This window comes from Amblyraja radiata, chromosome 1 (assembly GCF_010909765.2).
Source record: "Amblyraja radiata isolate CabotCenter1 chromosome 1, sAmbRad1.1.pri, whole genome shotgun sequence".
Lineage (NCBI taxonomy): Eukaryota > Metazoa > Chordata > Chondrichthyes > Rajiformes > Rajidae > Amblyraja > Amblyraja radiata.
Genome location: NC_045956.1, coordinates 142,024,694 through 142,042,306, shown reverse-complemented (window position 1 = coordinate 142,042,306; position 17,613 = coordinate 142,024,694). Strand labels below are relative to the sequence as shown.

Here is a 17,613-nt window from a genome sequence, read left to right as displayed (position 1 = left end):
AATCTTTCTAGTTTAATGGCATCTTTCCCATAGCTGACTAAAATTGAACAATACTCCAAGTGTGGCCACACCAATGTCCAACTGTAGCCTAACGTTTCAACTCCTATACTCGCTTACTGACTAATAATGAAGGCCAACATGCCAAAAGACTTCACCACTCTCTCTACCTGCGACGCCACATTTCACAAATAGTAACAAACTTTAATTCAAAAGTCAATCAACTGTTAAATTTCTCACAAATGCCTGCAATTCCTTTCTTACTAATAATTTTTCAAAATAAACTATTTCAATGAAAATTATCTTAATACATCTTTAATTCCCACTGGTACATATTAGAACAAGGAACACCCATTGCAAGCAATATAGACCTACATATTTTCTTGCACTGGATGCTAAACATATGCCAACTAATTATAGTTATTGAAATGAATTGAAATTGCTGTATTTACCCAAAGTTATTTGTTGTGACTTAGCAATTTTAAAATAATATCCTTGTTATTGAAAATGCCATTGCCTATAAGAGGTCAAACAAATTTATAACCATTTGCTACTATTCAAAACACGGAAGCAAAGGTCTGGTTCATAATACTGTACCTTGAATTTAAAATTTTTAAATGTACAAATTCTATTCATGCAGCTTTATTAACAATTTATGAATCTCTGGGTATCATTAGGCTTATATTTCAAAACATTCAACATTTTGTTACAAATAGAATCACACGTCCATCTGAAACATGGACTAAAACTGTTAACATATTTTGATATATGTGAAGGTAATGCATCACTCCTGCACAGACTCAATTAAGTTTTTTCGTATTTAATTGACACAAAGTACCTTTACACACATTACACCCCTCCAAACTTTCACAGAAAATCTGGTAGTGGTCACGCATTAATTAATGGACCCTATCTCACTATCAGTAGTGAACCAGTTTAAACCTACATACATTTTCAATAAGAAACTTACATCAGGAAGGAAATGGAAAAACTGAAGCACTGACACAAATTAAAAGAAATAAAAGACAGTTGTAGAGTTGAAACAGAAATATTGTGTATTTCACACAATATTCAAAACATTGGAAGGATTACTGTAATGTGAAACCCAAGAAATAAAATGCAACGGATCTGCAAATACAGTACATGGCAAGGGGTTGTTAGCTCCACAGGCCTGCATAATTTCCATGAAGACCTGATGGCAGGGGACCCCCTGCAACAAAAAGTTTTGTTCCAGAGGAGTCATAACAATGTGTATAGACTGCATTCGGGAAGTGATCGATGTCTGAAAAGTAATTCCTCCATGTTTCATCGTGATTCTGTAATAACAAAATAAAACCATCAGAAGAGCCATATTAAGAACAAGGATAATTTATTCACCATTTTATAATTTACTGAAAACTAACAGCATAATTCCAGTGAAATTAGAAACAAAGAGCACATTTAAATGAAAATATTATTTTGATCCCACCATGGTTTTGAGAATTATCATCTTTGAACAAGAACCCAAATTCAGTATCCAATCTTTGATGAATTTTGAGATTGCACCTCATGAAACAGAAAGGTAAAAGTGGCCACAATGCTTTTCATTAACAGGACAAAATCATATTTAGTCAAGGGCCCGTCCCACTTGGGCGTCATTTGCGCGTCACGCAGATGGCGCGCAAAGATTTTGTACATACCAAAATCCTGAGGCACCGCACGCGACTGCGCGTCACTGTCTACGTCACTACGCACCATGCGCGCGTCACGTACGCGGCACAATGCGCGTGTCGTGACGCGTAAATTATGCGCAAATGACGCTCAAGTGGGACAGGCCCTTCAGGGTACTCAAAATGTAAAGGATAGTATCCAACTCAGTGATTCCCTTCGCATTCAAAGCTAAAACTCACAAATGTACTGTGAGTTGACATTTGGGGGGCATGAAACTGCTCTCCAATAATAGGTAACCCTCAATAGTGAAAGGACAGAGAAAAGTTTCAACCACAATATGTTGACTGAAATTATCTTTAATAAAATGCATATACTATGAAATATCCACGTCTTGTTTACAGATATGGAGATCAAACTATACTGAAGGAACGCATTATATTACCAAGCCAGAATCACAGTCAAAATTTGAATAAGTTTACATGTTAAAATGTTTTAAGTCACCAACAAGGGGGAAACAGTTGAACAATAATGAGGTGGTCATTTAAAACTGTTGTAAGTAGAAATTTCTTCTCTCCAAGGATAGTGAATCTCTGGCAGTGCCTACAAAAGATCCCTTCGATGGTGGTGAAGGCAGTACCCATAATGGACAGGGCAGTGCCCACTACTTTTTATAATCTCCTTCGATACTGGGTGTTAATCGAGTTGCTGAATTATGCTGTGATGCAACCAGTCAATATACTCTCCACCGAACACCTGCAGAAGCTCAAGGCAGTATTCGTCAACATACCAAATCTCCTCAATCTTCTAAGGAAGAGGCGTTGATGAGCTTTCTTTACAATTGCATCCTCTGTCCTCTGGCTCTTGATTCCCCTACTCTGGCTAACCCTTATCCACAGCCCTCCACCAGCGAGGATAGCATCTCCTCCGTTATTCTCATCACTAGTGCGCCCTGCAAGGATGTATTCTCATTCCCCTGCTATACACCCTTCACACCCATGACTGGACAGCCAAACTCTGTTCTAATTCCATTTACAAGCTTGCAGTCGACAACACTGTGGCAGGCTGAATCACAAACAATGCCGAGATAAAGTACAGGAAGGAGATAGCGAGTTTAGTGACATGGTATCAGGACAATAACCTCTCCCTCAATGTCAACAAGGAGCTAGGAAGCATAGTTGTTCCAATCTGCATCAATGGCGCTGTTGTGGAAATGATTGATAGCTTCAAGTTCCTTGGTGTTAATATTACCAATGATCTGTCATGGACCAACTACTTTATGCAACAGGTCAAGCGGCACACTATTGCCCCAGGTTCCTCGGGGGACTGAGAAAATTCTCAGCATTGTAGCGCATCAGTTCCAGTGACTCTTTCAAACTTCAGAACAGATTTTTGCCTGACCAAATACATACGGTTATATTTTCTGTAATAGACATAGAAACATAGAAAATAGGTGCAGGAGTAGGCCATTCGGCCCTTCTAGCCTGGAGTGAGAAGGGCTGAAAGAAATGTGTGTGCACTGGGGTAGAAGGGCAGGGGAAAGGGAAAAATATTGCTTTAAATTGGGGAATTCAATGTGTATAGAAACATAAAAAAATAGGTGCAGGAGTAGGCCATTCGGCCCTTCGAACCTGCACCGCCATTCAATATGATCATGGCTGATCATCCAACTCAGTATCCAGTACCTGCCTTCTCTCCATACCCTCTGATCCCTTTAGCCACAAGGAACACATCTAACTCCTTCTTAAATATAGCCAATGAACTGGCCTCCACTACCTTCTGTGGCAGAGAATTCCACAGATTCACCACTCTCTGTGTAAAAAATGATTTTCTCATCTCGGTCCTAAAAGACATCCCTCTTATCCTTAAACTGTGACCCCTTGTTCTGGACTTCCCCAACATCGGGAACAATCTTCCCGCATCTAGCCTGTCCAACCCCCTAAGAAATGTGCAAGTTTCTATAACATCCCCCTCAATCTTCTAAATTCTAGCGTGTACAAGCCGAGTCTATCCAGTCTTTCTTCATATGAAAGTCCTGCCATCCCAGGAATCAGTCTGGTGAACCTTCTCTGTACTCCCTCTATGGCAAGAATGTCCTTCCTCAGATTAGGAGACCAAAACTGTACGCAATACTCCAGGTGTGGTCTCACCAAGGCCCTGTACAACTGTAGTAGAACCTCCCTGCTCTTATACTCAAATCCTTTTGCTATGAATGCCAACATACCATTCGCTTTCTTCACTGCCTGCTGCACCTGCATGCCTACTTTCAATGACTGGTGTACCATGACACCCAGGTCTCGTTGCATCTCCCCTTTTCCTAATCTGCCACCATTCAGATAATCGTCTACTTTCCTGTTTTTGCCACCAAAGTGGATAACCTCACATTTGTCCACATTATACTGCATCTGCCATACATTTGCCCACTCACCCAACCTATCCAAGTCACCTTGCTGCAGCCTCCTAGCATCCTCCTCACAGCTAACACTGCCCCCCAGCTTCGTGTCATCTGCAAACTTGGAGATGTTGCATTCAATTCCCTCATCCAGATCATTAATATATATTGTAAATAGCTGGGGTTCCAGCACTGAGCTTTGCGGTACCCCACTAGTCACTGCCTGCCATTGTGAAAAGGACCCGTTTACTCCTACTCTTTGCTTCCTGTCTACCAGCCAGTTCTCTATCCACATCAATACTGAACCCCCAATACCGTGTGCTTTAAGTTTGCATACTAATCTCTTATGTGGGACCTTGTCGAAAGCCTTCTGAAAGTCCAGATATAACACATCCACTGGTTCTCCCTTATCCACTCTACTAGTTACATCCTCGAAAAATTCTATAAGATTAGTCTGACATGATTTACCTTTCATAAATCCATTCTGACTTTGTCCAATGAATTCACCACTTTCCAAATGTGTTGCTATCCCATCTTTAATAACTGACTCCAGCATTTTCCCCACTACCGATGTTAGACTAACTGGTCTGTAATTCCCCGTTTTCTCTCTCCCTCCCTTTTTAAAAAGTGGGGTTATATTAGCTACCCTCCAATCCTCAGGAACTACTCCAGAATCTAAAGACTTTTGAAAAATTATCACTAATGCATCCACTATTTCTGCGGCTACTTCCTTCAGTACTCTGGGATGCAACTTATCTGGCTCTGGGGATTTATCGGCCTTTAATCCATCCAATTTACCTAACATCACTTCCCGGCTAACCTGGATTTCACTTAGTTCCTCCATCTCATTTAACCCCCGGTCCCTTGCTATTTCCGGCAGATTATTTATGTCTTCCTTAGTGAAGACAGAACCAAAGTAGTTATTCAATTGATCTGCCATGTCCTTGTTCCCCATGATCAATTTACCTGTTTCTCACTGCAAGGGACCTACATTTGTTTTAACTAATCTTTTCCTCTTCACATATCTATAAAAACGTTTGCAGTCAGTTTTTATGTTCCCAGCCAGTTTTCTTTCATAATCTATTTTCCCTTTCCTAATTTAGCCCTTTGTCCTCCTCTGCTGGACTCTGAATTTCTCCCAGTCCCCTGGCAGGCTGCTTTTTCTGGCTAATTTGTATGCTTCATCTTTTGTTTTGATACTATCCCCCATTTCCCTTGTTATCCACGGATGCACTACGTTCCCTGATATATTCTTTTGCCAAACTGGGATGAACAATTGTTGTAGTTCATCCATGCAGTCTTTAAATGCCTTACATTGCATATCCACCGTCAACCCTTTAAGAATCAATTGCCAGTCTATCTTGACCAATTCACGTCTCATACCCTCAAAGTCACCTTTCTTTAATATTTTCTGTATGCAAGAGGTTTCCAGTAAAATAAGAAGTTGCATTCATAAATTCATTGAACTCAAGTTTCTGATTCAGAAGAATAATAGTGCAAGTCTCATTCTGGTAGTTAAGTATCAAAGTACAGAACCGAGTTCTAATTTGTTGGAGTTATTGTATTCCTAAGCCCATCCATCATGTCTTCAGTGGCTTGTGCAGATGCACCAGAGAAAGCATATTGTCAGGTTTCATCACAGCTTGGTTTGGGATCAGCTCTGTCCAAGACTGCAAGAAATTGCAAACAATTGTAGATGTAGCCCTGTCCATCACATAGACTAGATTTTCCGCCATTTACTTCATCTACACTTCACGCTGCCTTGGAAAAGAAGACAACATAATCAAAAACGTTTGCCAGCCCAGTCATTCATTCTTCTTCCTGCTCTCATCCAGTCGAAGGTACAGAAGCTTGAAAGCACATCCCACCAGACTCAGGAACAACTTCTTCCCCTCAAATCAGGCTCCTGAACAGTCCTTCCAAAAGCTTGGGTATTGTTCAATCTATCTCTACTCCTCTGAGGACATTGGACTTTGTCAGTGGAACTGATGCACTACAATGCTGAGAATTATATTTTGTACCCTGTATCATCCCCTTTGTTCTATTGTGCTTGCGTTTGAACTGATTGTATCTATGTATGGTATATCTGAACTATTTAGATAGCATGCAAACCAAAGTTTTTCACTGTACCTTAGCACATGTGACAATAATAACTAGACCTAAACCTAAAAGACCATGTGCATTCACCTTATCTATTTCCACGAGTCCTGGCAACATTCCTGTACATCTTCTCTGCACTCTTTTCAGCATAAAGACTACTTTCCAAAGGCAACATGACCAAAACTGAGCCCACTACTTCAAATACAGCTCATCAACATGTTGTATAACTGTAACCCATGTTCCCCATGTTGGGAGAGTCCAGAACCAGGGAGCACAATTTAAGAACAAGGGGTAGGCCATTTAGGGCTGAGATGAGGAAAACCTTTTCACCCAGAGCATTGGGAATCTGTGGAATTCTCTGCCACAGAAGGCAGTGGAGGCCAATTCACTGGATGCTTTCAAGAGAAAGTTAGATTTAGCTCTCAGGGCTAACGGAATCAAGGTATATGGAGAAAAAGCAGGAACAGGGCACTGATTTTGGATGATCGGCCATGATCATGTTGAATGGCAGTGCCGGCTCAAAGGGCTGAATGGCCTACTCCTGCACCTATTTTCTATGTAACTTAACATCCCAACATCTATACTCAATACCCCAACTGATGAAGGCCAATGTACTGAAAGCCTTCTTAATCACCCCATCTACCTGCGCACCTGCACTCCTTGATCCCTCTGCTAGATAATACTCTCCAGGGCCCTGCCATTCACTGGTGGAATTGCCTGTCTACAGATATTGTCTGACCTGCTGAGTATTTCCAGAATTAACTCCTTTTATTTCAGATTTCACTTCCCCGCATTTCACCAGATATTTATTAATAACATATTGCCATCACATGACTATTTCTCCGTCAACTTAAAAGATTTAATTATGTTTGGAATCACACTAACGTTAAAAGTTTTGGGACAACTATAGCAATTTGCACATTTTAGGTGAATACAGAATTTCTTTCCAACTTACCAACCAACCCTTCCCTGATGTTAATTTTAAAATCTCTTCACCAGACTTGGGTTTCAGCTTTTCACTGTTGTAGTTTGTTATAGAAGAAAGCCTTTCCATAAACTTCTGAGCTCTGATGTCATAGAAAAGTAGAGAGCCTTGTCCAGTTCCGACTGTTATGATGTGTTCATAGAAGCTTACAGATCGAATACCTGTTAAAAAAAGTATTTTTATTACTACTAAAAATCTTCTTCCAAAGTTACTTAATTCATTTTTCATGGCAAACGGCAAGCAAGTTTTCTTTTATTCTATACAAAAGAACTTACATTTTCGTTCACCTCAATAAAACATGAATAGTACTTTCATATGCAAGAACTGGACTGTATATGCCACATAGTTTTATCAAACAGAGCTTCAGTAACAAATACTGTAGTTTAGAACTTAAATAAAACGATCAGATTCCAAAGTTAAAACATCATTATTTGTATTTAGTGCAAAATATATAGAAGCTACCATATTACATTTATGTAACACCTAAAACTTTGCTTGAATAATCCTTTTATACCAAGATAACAAAAAGGCTGGGATAAATTAATAATTGTTTGAGAACAATCCCATGGATTTTGAGTTGTTGTGCATCTGCAAGAAGAGTCCCAGGAGCTAGGCAGCATACGGCATTTGTAATTTTAATCTCCGCAAAAGCAGGGTAATATGACTCTGCATCACACAATGAAATACTCTCGATTATAATGTCACAGACTGTTATGTATCAAATATTACTTATGCTGCCTAATGCATAATCAATCACATAATGAATGGTACAAAGCTGATTACCAAGTATTATGAAACTGCAGGACCCTCATGAACAAGTCCAAACCTCTATGAAGGTGACGAAACAGTAAGCAGGTTGGTAAGGTTTTTAGGATGCTCGCCATCAACAGTCAGGGCATAAAATATAAGAGCAGTGAAGTTATGAGTCACACAGCACAGAAACAGGCCCAACTTGCCCAGGCCGACCAAGATGTCCCATCTACGTGAGACCCACCTGCAAATGATATCAATTTATACTACCTATGATAAAGTTTCAGGAAATATTTTTGAAACCACATCTGAAATATTGCATGCAGTTTCATTCACTTCAATTTAGAAAATACATAATTTCCCTGATGTAGAAGGTATAGATGAAATTAACCAAGATTCTGCTTGATTTGGAGTGTTAATTTTGGAGAGACTGGGTTTGTCTTTCGTAGACAATTTTCTTCAATTTCTTGTAATCTTGGGCAGAGCTGATCTCAAACCAAACAGCAATGAAACCCAAAAGTATGCTTTCTATGATGCTTCTGTAGAACTTTTTAAGAGTCACTGGAGACATGGATGGGCTTTGAAATACAACAAGTCAGAACGCTGTACTGTACTTCAATACTTAACTGCTAGAATGGAGCTTGCACTAATAACCTAAATTAGAACCATGAGTTCTATGAAGAATTATATGAATGCAACATTTTATTTTACTGGAAACTTTTAGCACACTGAAAATGTAACCTGATGTAGTTGGTCAAGCAAAAATCCGTTCTCCCTAATATGATAGAGGGAATTTTTCTTCTTTCATTTTGGAGCACAGTGACACTGCTGATAGAAGAGCTAGCAACCTAGATTCAATCTTGACCCTGGTGTTTCCTCTAGATACTCCCATTTGAAAGACGTGGATTGGTAGGTTAATTCGCCACTGCAAAATATATAGTTGAGCAGAAGAATTGGAAAAAATATTGATAAGATTGGGGAGAGAAACTAGATTATTGTAACTTCTGTCAGTAAAGGTCACATGTTGGGAGACCCTTGCTAATCTACTGCAACACATTCTGGAGATGGGATATAGTGGAATCATATCGATCAATGAATTTAATGATAAGGCTGTAGGATAGGAGATCAATCAAGCAGCTGCTATGTTTCAAATATTGTTGAAACAGCAGCAGTAGCTGCCTCGCCCAAGCAGAAGCAATCTATATCATAAATCCTTGAACTTGTATCATCTATTTAATGGAAAATCACTGGCGAGTCAGGGGGTGAGTCACTGAATTATCTGCCCTGTTCTTGCAGCCTCAGTATTTATTGGCCGATCTCATTCGGTGTTTGTTAACTTTGTTCAGACCTTGCTGCATGCAAACACAGACAGCAGCACAGCCTGTGAGGTTGGAAGTTGGGCAGAAGTTATAAATGTCAAACTGTAATGCATTAATATATCTTTGCTATTCGTTTGTCAATGGAAGAAATGGTAGTTTAAACCTTCATAAGAAATCAAGAAAGATCAGCACTTTGACCTAACCCACGGCGTCATGGCGGTAGAGTTGCTGCTTTACAGCGCTTGCAGCACCGGAGACCCGGTTCGATCCTGACTACGGGTGCTGTCTGTACGGAGTTTGTACGTTCTCTCCGTGGGTTTTGTCCGATATCTTCGGTTTCCTCCCACACTCCAAAGACGTACATGTTTGTAGGTTAATTGACGGTATAAGTGTAAATTGTCCCATGTGAGTGTAGGATAGTGTTAATGTGTAGGGATCGCTGGTCGGTGCCTGTTTCCGCGCTGTACCTCTAAACTAAATTCACAATTTAGTGGGCATGTGAATGATTTCACGATTTCTAAAACAGATAAACAGATGACCTACAACTAAACAAATGTAGGTCAACACAGAACAGTCAAGCACCCCTGCACCCACACACAACTTACTGACAATCAACTTCACCACTAACTTCCATCGGTACTCAAATACATCTGGACCATTTCCGACACTTCCCGACCATGTCTTGACCTCACTACCCATGGCTATCTAGACGACTCTTCTTCCCACCATGCTTCCTGTAAGAACTCCATCCCCTACTCCCAATTCCTCCGTCTACGCCACATCTGCTCCCAGGATGAGGCGTTCCATACCAGGGCATCGGAAATGTCCTCATTCTTCAGGGAACAGGGGTTCCCCTCCCCTACTATAGATGAGGCTCTCACCAGGGTCTCTTCAATACCCCGCAACACTGCTCTCTCTCCCCATACCCCCACTCAGAACAAGGGCAGAGTCCCCCCCTAGTCCTCACCTTCCACCCCACTAGCCGTCACATACAACAAATAGTCCTCCGTCATTTTCGCCACCTCCAACGTGTCCCTACCACTGGCCACATCTTCCCATCTCCCCCCGTCTGCTTTCCGCAAAGACCGCTACCTCCGTAACTCCCTGGTCAATTCTTTCCTTCCCACCCGCACCACCCCCTCCCCGGGCACTTTCCCTTGCAACCGCAGGAGATGCTACACTTGTCGCTTTACCTCCCCACTCAACTTCATTCAAGGACCCAAGCAGTCGTTCCAGGTGCGACAGAGGTTCACCTGCACCTCCTCCAACCTCATCTATTGCATCCACTGTTCTAGGTGTCAGCTGATCTACATCAGTGAGACCAAGCGTAGGCTTGGCGATAGTTTCGCCGAACACCTCCGCTCGGCCCGCATTAACCAACCTGATCTCCCGGTGGCTCAGCACCTCAACTCCCCCTCCCATTCCGAATCCGACCTTTCCGTCCTGGGCCTCCTCCATGGCCAGAGTGAGTACCACTGGAAATTGGAGGAGCAGCACCTCATATTCCGCTTGGGCAGTCTGCACCCCAGCGGCTTGAACATTGACTTCTCCAATTTACGATAGCCCTTGCTGCCTCCTCCCCTTCTCAGCTCTCCCTCAGCCCTCTGGCTCCTCCTCTTCCTTTGTTCTCCCCCCCCCCCCCCCCCCCCCCCCCCGCTTCCCTCTCCCCACCCTACATCAGTCTGAAGAAGGGTTCTTCTTGAACATACATTTACTACATGTGTTCTTTTGAATTTTCCCCGGAAGACAAAAATTTACATGGGGCTAAATAGAGAGAGAGATATATCAGATGGATTAAGATTTTTTTTTGAGTGTTGTATTTACAGCGATTTTTAAAGGGCAATACATGGAATGGATTTGGGGATAGATTTTCTCTCCTTCAGAGCAGATGGCCAAACCAACAAATGTTAACGATAAAGTAAGTAAGTAAGTAATTTTTATTTATATAGCGATAAATGCAAATGGAAGGGAAAATATGCAATAGGTCTGATTTGGGGGGAAAAAATAAATACATTTGATTTTAGGGTTGGACGGAAGATTCATGTGGAGAAATCCAGCTGGCAAAAGATCTGTAGATTCAAATCTAAATTTTAGGACAGAGTGTCTGATAAATTGGTAGCCAGTGTGGCTCTGTGACTACCAGATTAAAATAAGGACACCAGAGTTTTGGAAGAGTGTTTTTTTCCTACAGAGTTTTATTGATAGAAAGTGCAAACTGCAAGTACATGAATTTGAGGTTCCAAGAGCCTGAATGAGGACTTCAGGTTAAGTGAAGTGTAACATTACCGAAATAGACAAGAATAATTCAAATACCACAATACAATGCATGCACATAATTGCAGGGATATTTCAAATGGAAGCCAAAGATGGTAGATTTAAACGGCAAGATATTTGAGCACCAAAAGTGGTTTTATCATGTTTTATTGATAAAGTAAAAACAATTTACATCAATACCAGCCCTGGGTTTCAATATGTTTCAAATCCATTGCTTTTTGATGCATTTATCAATCTAAGATTTGACACTTTCAGTATCTTGCAATAGAACCATCAACTTACCACTGCCCCGTTCCCTCGAACTGACTGATTTTACATAGCTTTGTGGTTGTCTTGGATCAAGGAAAGAAACATGCGCTTGGGACCCCACAGCATATACAGACCATTCTTGTCCATATGCTAAGCAAACATTTTCACGACAATGAGGTAACTTGGTGGACAGCAACTGGAACAAAAAACAGTTTAATTTTATTTGGGCTGAGCTGTATATATTATAAAATACCACAGGCAACAGGTAATTTCTAATGTAATAATTTAATATATTTTTTTCCCCTTGTTTTAATTTATTCAAATACAAGTTCAACAAGTTGACTAATAGGACAAGCACCCAGAGAAAATGGCTGCTGGCATGTTTTGTTATCAATGGACAAAAATACATCTGCTATAACTGTTGCCTTCTCGCAAATTCAAATTTATATCAAGAGGGCTGGAATACAAAAACAGATGTAATGCTGCGGCTCTATAAGGCGCTGGTCAGGCAGCATTTGGAGTACTGTGAGCAAATTTAGGCCCCATATCTGAGGCAAGATGTGCTGGCTCTGGAGAGGGTCCAGAGGAGGCTTACAAGAATGATTCCAGGAATGAGTGGGTTAGCATAAGATGAGCGTTTGACAGCATTGGGCCTCTACTCACTGTAGTTTAGACGGTTGAGAGGACACCTCATGAAACTTACATGATAATGAAAGGCATAGAGTGGATGTGGAAAGGATCCACTGGTGGAAGTCTAGGACCAGAGGACATAGCCTTAGAATTAAAGGGATTTTTAGAAAGGAGACGAGTAAGACTTCTTTAGTCAGAGGGTAGTTAATCTGTGGAACGCATTGCCACAGAGGGCTGTGGAGGCCAAGTTAATGGATATTTTTAAGGCAGAGATAGACAAATTCTTAAGAACCGGTGTCAAGGGTTATGGGGAGAAGGCAGGAAAATGGGATTAGGCAGAGATCAGCTATGATTGACTGGTGGAGTAGACCCGATGGGCCGAATGGCCTAATTCTACTCCGATAACCTGTGAACATGTGAACACCCTGCAGTCTCCTTCCACAACTCTTGTTTGCATGACATATTTCTTATTAACTATCTAGTTATTTTAATGTTCTTTACTGCTTCTCTCACCAGCCAATTGGCATTCCTACTTTTTTCAGTAAAATGAAATGGTTGCATATGCTTCGCAGGTTTTAGGTACACAGAAGATAATACCAAAATGCCTTAGTTATGCCTGTAAACAGCATATTTTCCATCTTATACATCCAAATGAGAATAACATATTTTGCAACAATGTAAATACAGATTGAACATAGTTTAAATTAGTGCCTATGATAATTGGTTAATTAAATATCACTAAAGAATCTTTGCAATATATACACACTGCATATATTCATGAAGCAAGATCCCATCTACAGGAAAATTGTCAAAACTTGATCTTTTGGTTCCGCTGAGATATTGAAGTAAACATTTTAAAATAATAAAACAATTCAATGGAACAACTTTAACTGCAAAACAACTATCTTTTTTAATTTTTTGCTGAAAACTTTACTTTGGGCAGATTTTATTGAAAGTCATCCTAGGAACATTGAGCAATTTAATTGGTTTATTGTAAACCGTTACTTATTTTCAACACAATTTTAAGACAACAGAATCTTACCCTTTGCTCAACTAAATAAACAGTAGAATTCCACTAACGCATCGAGTATATAACTGTGATACCAAAGATTGTCTGGTTTCCTTTCAATTCTTGAATATTTTTAACTCAATTTTAATGTATTTGGAAGCAATTCTTCTATTTGTGCATTCTTCTATTTTTAAAAGTATATTAAATAGACAACATTTTCAAATGCAGCAATGTGGAAAAAGTAGGATCCAAGTCAAATCAGCTGATTAAGAGATTAAATCTGATAGTTTATCCTTCAAATTAACCAAAGTAATCCTCCTTTTCCTTCCATCAATTTATATTGATGAAAGTCCTCTTGAACATACAAACCCTGCAAAATCAACCTGTGTGGTCAATTCTTCAAGGTTGAATACATATTATGAAAGCTTTTTCAATTATTTCTAGCTGTTGTTTTTACTCCAATGCCACTTATAATATCTGAAATTCATCACCTTGAAAGCAAACTGCAAAAAAGGTGTTGCGCGTTTCAATGTCTAAAGAAAAACCGTTTTCTTCTGCAATTAATTTATTGAAAAAAGGATAATCAAATTTAGCAGCGAATCATAATGCCATTTTGCTAATGCAACATTTGGTCACAAAAAATCGAGCAATTTTAAAATACGAATGTTGTGCTGTTTTGTCACTTTATTTGACAGAGAAGGATATTTTACCTTTGTCAAGTTTTCTTCTGCTTTCCATAAATGAAAGTAACCATCAAGAGATACTGCACCAAGCTCCTGAAAATCAGTTGATAAGAGTAAACATTTTAGTTTGCATTAATTTTCTCAAATTATCAGATACTTAAAATCCCAACAGCCCAACTTTGTTCTTATAATCAATCCAATTTTATCTTACTACATTCACTACAACGAAATGACATTGCCAGGACCACTTAACCAGATCTCATTTTGCTCTTGGTTCAAATATGGAGAAGTTCTGAAGCTTGGAGAAAGAAAATTCCTCAGAGGAATTGGGGATATGAAATAAAATCATGGCTGTACTGACGCCCACATAAAACACAAATGTAACAAATATAGCTGATTTATAAAATACAGATATAAATATGACTCAATTTTTTCAAACTTGATTTATTTATTCCACATTTTATGTACACAATAAGGGCTGGAAATCACTTCCCATTGTTCAATATTTTTGAAAGATTGTTTAAAAAAAATACCCGTGCTATTGTGAGTGAATTTCTAGGGTATTCTGCATGTAGAAGCGAAAAGATACCCTAATTGACATAACAAAAGGTGTCCTCGTTTTTTTGGTATATACAAGTCCAGGCTGATGAAGGCACAGGATTTCTATTTCGATCTCTTAAGACCTCACTTACTCTGATTGTTTTGCCTTCATCAGTCAGGGGTTGCGTACAGGAGATCGGACATCATGTTACAAGCCGTTGGTGAGATGACACTTGGAGTACTGTGTGCAGTTCTGGTCGCCCAGCTATAGGAAAGATGTCATTAAGCTGGAAAGGGTGCAGAAAAGATTCATGAGGATGTTGCTGAGGCTGGAGGACATGTTATAAGGGGAGGTTGGATAGGCTCGGAATTTTCACTGGATTGTAGGAGGTTGAAGGGTGACCTCAGCATTATACAAAATCATGAGAGGCTTGGATAACACGGATGGGTACAGTATTTCTCCCCCACCCCCCCCCCCCCCCCCCCCCCCCCCCAGATAGGAGAGTCTAAAACTAGAGGGCATAGATATATATGGTGAGAGGGGAAGTTCTAAGGGAGACCCGAAGACCATTATTTTCACAGAGGGTGGCGAATATATGGAACAAAATGCCAGCAGAAGCGGTAGTTGTGGTAGAAGCAATTGTACAATTACTACGTTTAAAATACATTAACAAGTGTATGGATAGGAAAGATTCAGATATTCTGTTCTTTTGGAGAACACACTTTTAGTTACACTAATCTCCTTTGCCAGCAAGTGATCCATACCACACCATTCCTCGCCTATCCTTATGCCAAAGGCCTCTTAAAATGCCACAATCATATCAAACTCTACCACCTGGCAGCACGTTCCAGGCACCAACCACTGTCAAAAAACGTCCTTCACACATCCTATAGAACAGTACAGCACATGAACTTCGGCCCACAATGTGAATGTTGAACATGATGCCAAGACGATCTGTTATTTACCTGCAAATAATTCATATTTCTCCATTCTCTGCATATCCTATCCAAGAGTCTCTCATGCACCACTAACATATCTGCCTCAACCACCAACACCGGCAGCATGCCCCAAGCACTCACCAACCTCTGTGCAAAAAACGTTGCCCTGTACTTCTCCTTTAAACTGCCCATCCCACATTAAAGATAAGCCCTCTAGCATTTGATTTTTCCATTCTAAGAGAAAGGTTAGACTATCTACCCTATATATGCCTCTCATAATTTTATATACTGCTATCAAGTCTCCCCGCAACTTCCGGTGTTCCAGAGAAAACACTTCAAGTCTGTCCAACCTATCCCTGGAGCTATTACTCCCTAATACAGGCATTATCCTGGTAAACCTCCTCTGTACTCTTTCCACAGCCTACACTTATTTCCTGTAATGGGACAACCAGAATTGCACACAATACATAACATGCAGCCTAAAGTCCTATAAAGCTGCATCATGATTTCCTGACTCTTATACTCAATGCCCCAACCAATGAAAGCAAGCATATGTCTTCTTTACCACTATCTATCTGTGTTGCCACTTTCAAGGAGTTATGGACTTGGACCCCAAGATCCCTCTGTGCATCAGTGCTGTTAAATGTCATGCCATTCATTTGATATTTCCCCCTTACATTTGACCTCCAAAATTGCAACATCTCACATTTGCTTATCGTCATTCCATGGTATCCGTTTGTCCTTTATCAGTAAAACAGTTCCAAATCCATATTGCCAAGCCACTGCTAATTCCATGCATCTTATTCTTCTGGATCAGCCTATCATGAGGGACTTTATCAAATGCCTTTCTAAAATCCACGAAAATATCCTGTGCCCTCTCCTCATTGATCACCTTCATCTCCTCCTCAAAAAACCCAAACAAGTTACTAAGACACAACCTGTTACGTATAACTATGCTAACTATCCGTAATTAACCCATTCTCTTCCAAGTGGAAGCAAATCCTGTCCAGAAGAATTCTCTCCAATAACCTCCCTACCACTGATGCGAGACTCACCAGCCTATTCAAGGGACAACATTAGCTACTCTTCAGTCCTCCAGGACCTTGCCTGCGGCTAAAGAAAAGAACCAAGTTAGATGGGGAATCTTGATCAATGTGGTCAAGTTGGGCTGAAAGTCCTGTTTCTATGCTGTATAACATTAACTTTTCAACTTTGAGATACTTCTGATAGAGAAATGGATTGCTGAAAGAAGAGCAGTTCCTGCAGATGCTTGGACATTGCTCAAAAGTGGAAAATATTGCCACCTGCAGCCCAAAACAAGATTATAATGATATTGTTGAAAATTACCTTGCTGTTATTGTTAAAGGCCAAAGCACGCACTTTGCAGTTATAAGGATTTGTGTATTCTTTGGGAATATCCTTCAAAGCTTTGTGTGTTATGTGGGTGTAACTTGGGACTTGTGTGGGATCCATACTTATGTCAGTTTGGCTTAGTACTTCTTCAGTTACTTCCCATAAGCCCATAGAGCCATCCCTGGAACCTGCAGCACACAAAAAAAAAACATCCTTATCACATTTTGGGGCAAATTGTAATTTTTGAAAAGTGCAATTCTAGTAGAAAACATGAATTATTCCTTATACTTTAAGACAGTGTATACTTGATTTTTTTTTTAAATTGGAGATAAATTTGCACATTTTTCCGTCAAGGCCGAATTGACGCAGCTTGACTTTGGACGCAGAGGACATGGATAGCATTGCCAGGCCAGGCTGACCCCTGCAACTCCAACCCAGTGCTTCCTACAGGCCAACAGACTGTTAAGTATGATTGTGCTTTTGTATAATAATATTGTCACTGAATTGTATGCAAAAAAAATAATTTCCCTTTACCCGATTACATGCAAAAATAAGGTTCCATTGAATTATTGATAGAAGATCACAAGAAGATTAGAGCAAAAGATAACTTGCCAGTCCAATTAATACAGGTTAGGATATACAGTGTAAAGTTTAAGCGACACAATGGAAGATATGTAAAGGCTAGAATTCTACTAAAACTTCCATTTTGAAGGCTGGGAAAATATAACTGCACCAATAGGCAGACA

General features: G+C 40.1%; 1 protein-coding gene across 1 annotated transcript in view; it reads right to left on the bottom strand.

Annotated features, from left to right (window-relative positions):
• Positions 1-296: 296 nt before the first annotated feature.
• The window catches only part of dcaf12 (DDB1 and CUL4 associated factor 12), a 71,875-nt gene continuing 54,558 nt past the window's right edge, over positions 297-17,613 (bottom strand). The window contains exons 5-9 of the mRNA XM_033032097.1: positions 16,862-17,055; positions 14,063-14,128; positions 11,747-11,909; positions 7,092-7,282; positions 297-1,313 (exon numbers count right to left, since the gene is read on the bottom strand). Coding sequence (XP_032887988.1) covers positions 1,155-1,313; positions 7,092-7,282; positions 11,747-11,909; positions 14,063-14,128; positions 16,862-17,055 — 773 coding nt within the window. The 3' untranslated portion in view covers positions 297-1,154. The remainder of the gene's footprint in view (positions 1,314-7,091; positions 7,283-11,746; positions 11,910-14,062; positions 14,129-16,861; positions 17,056-17,613) is intronic.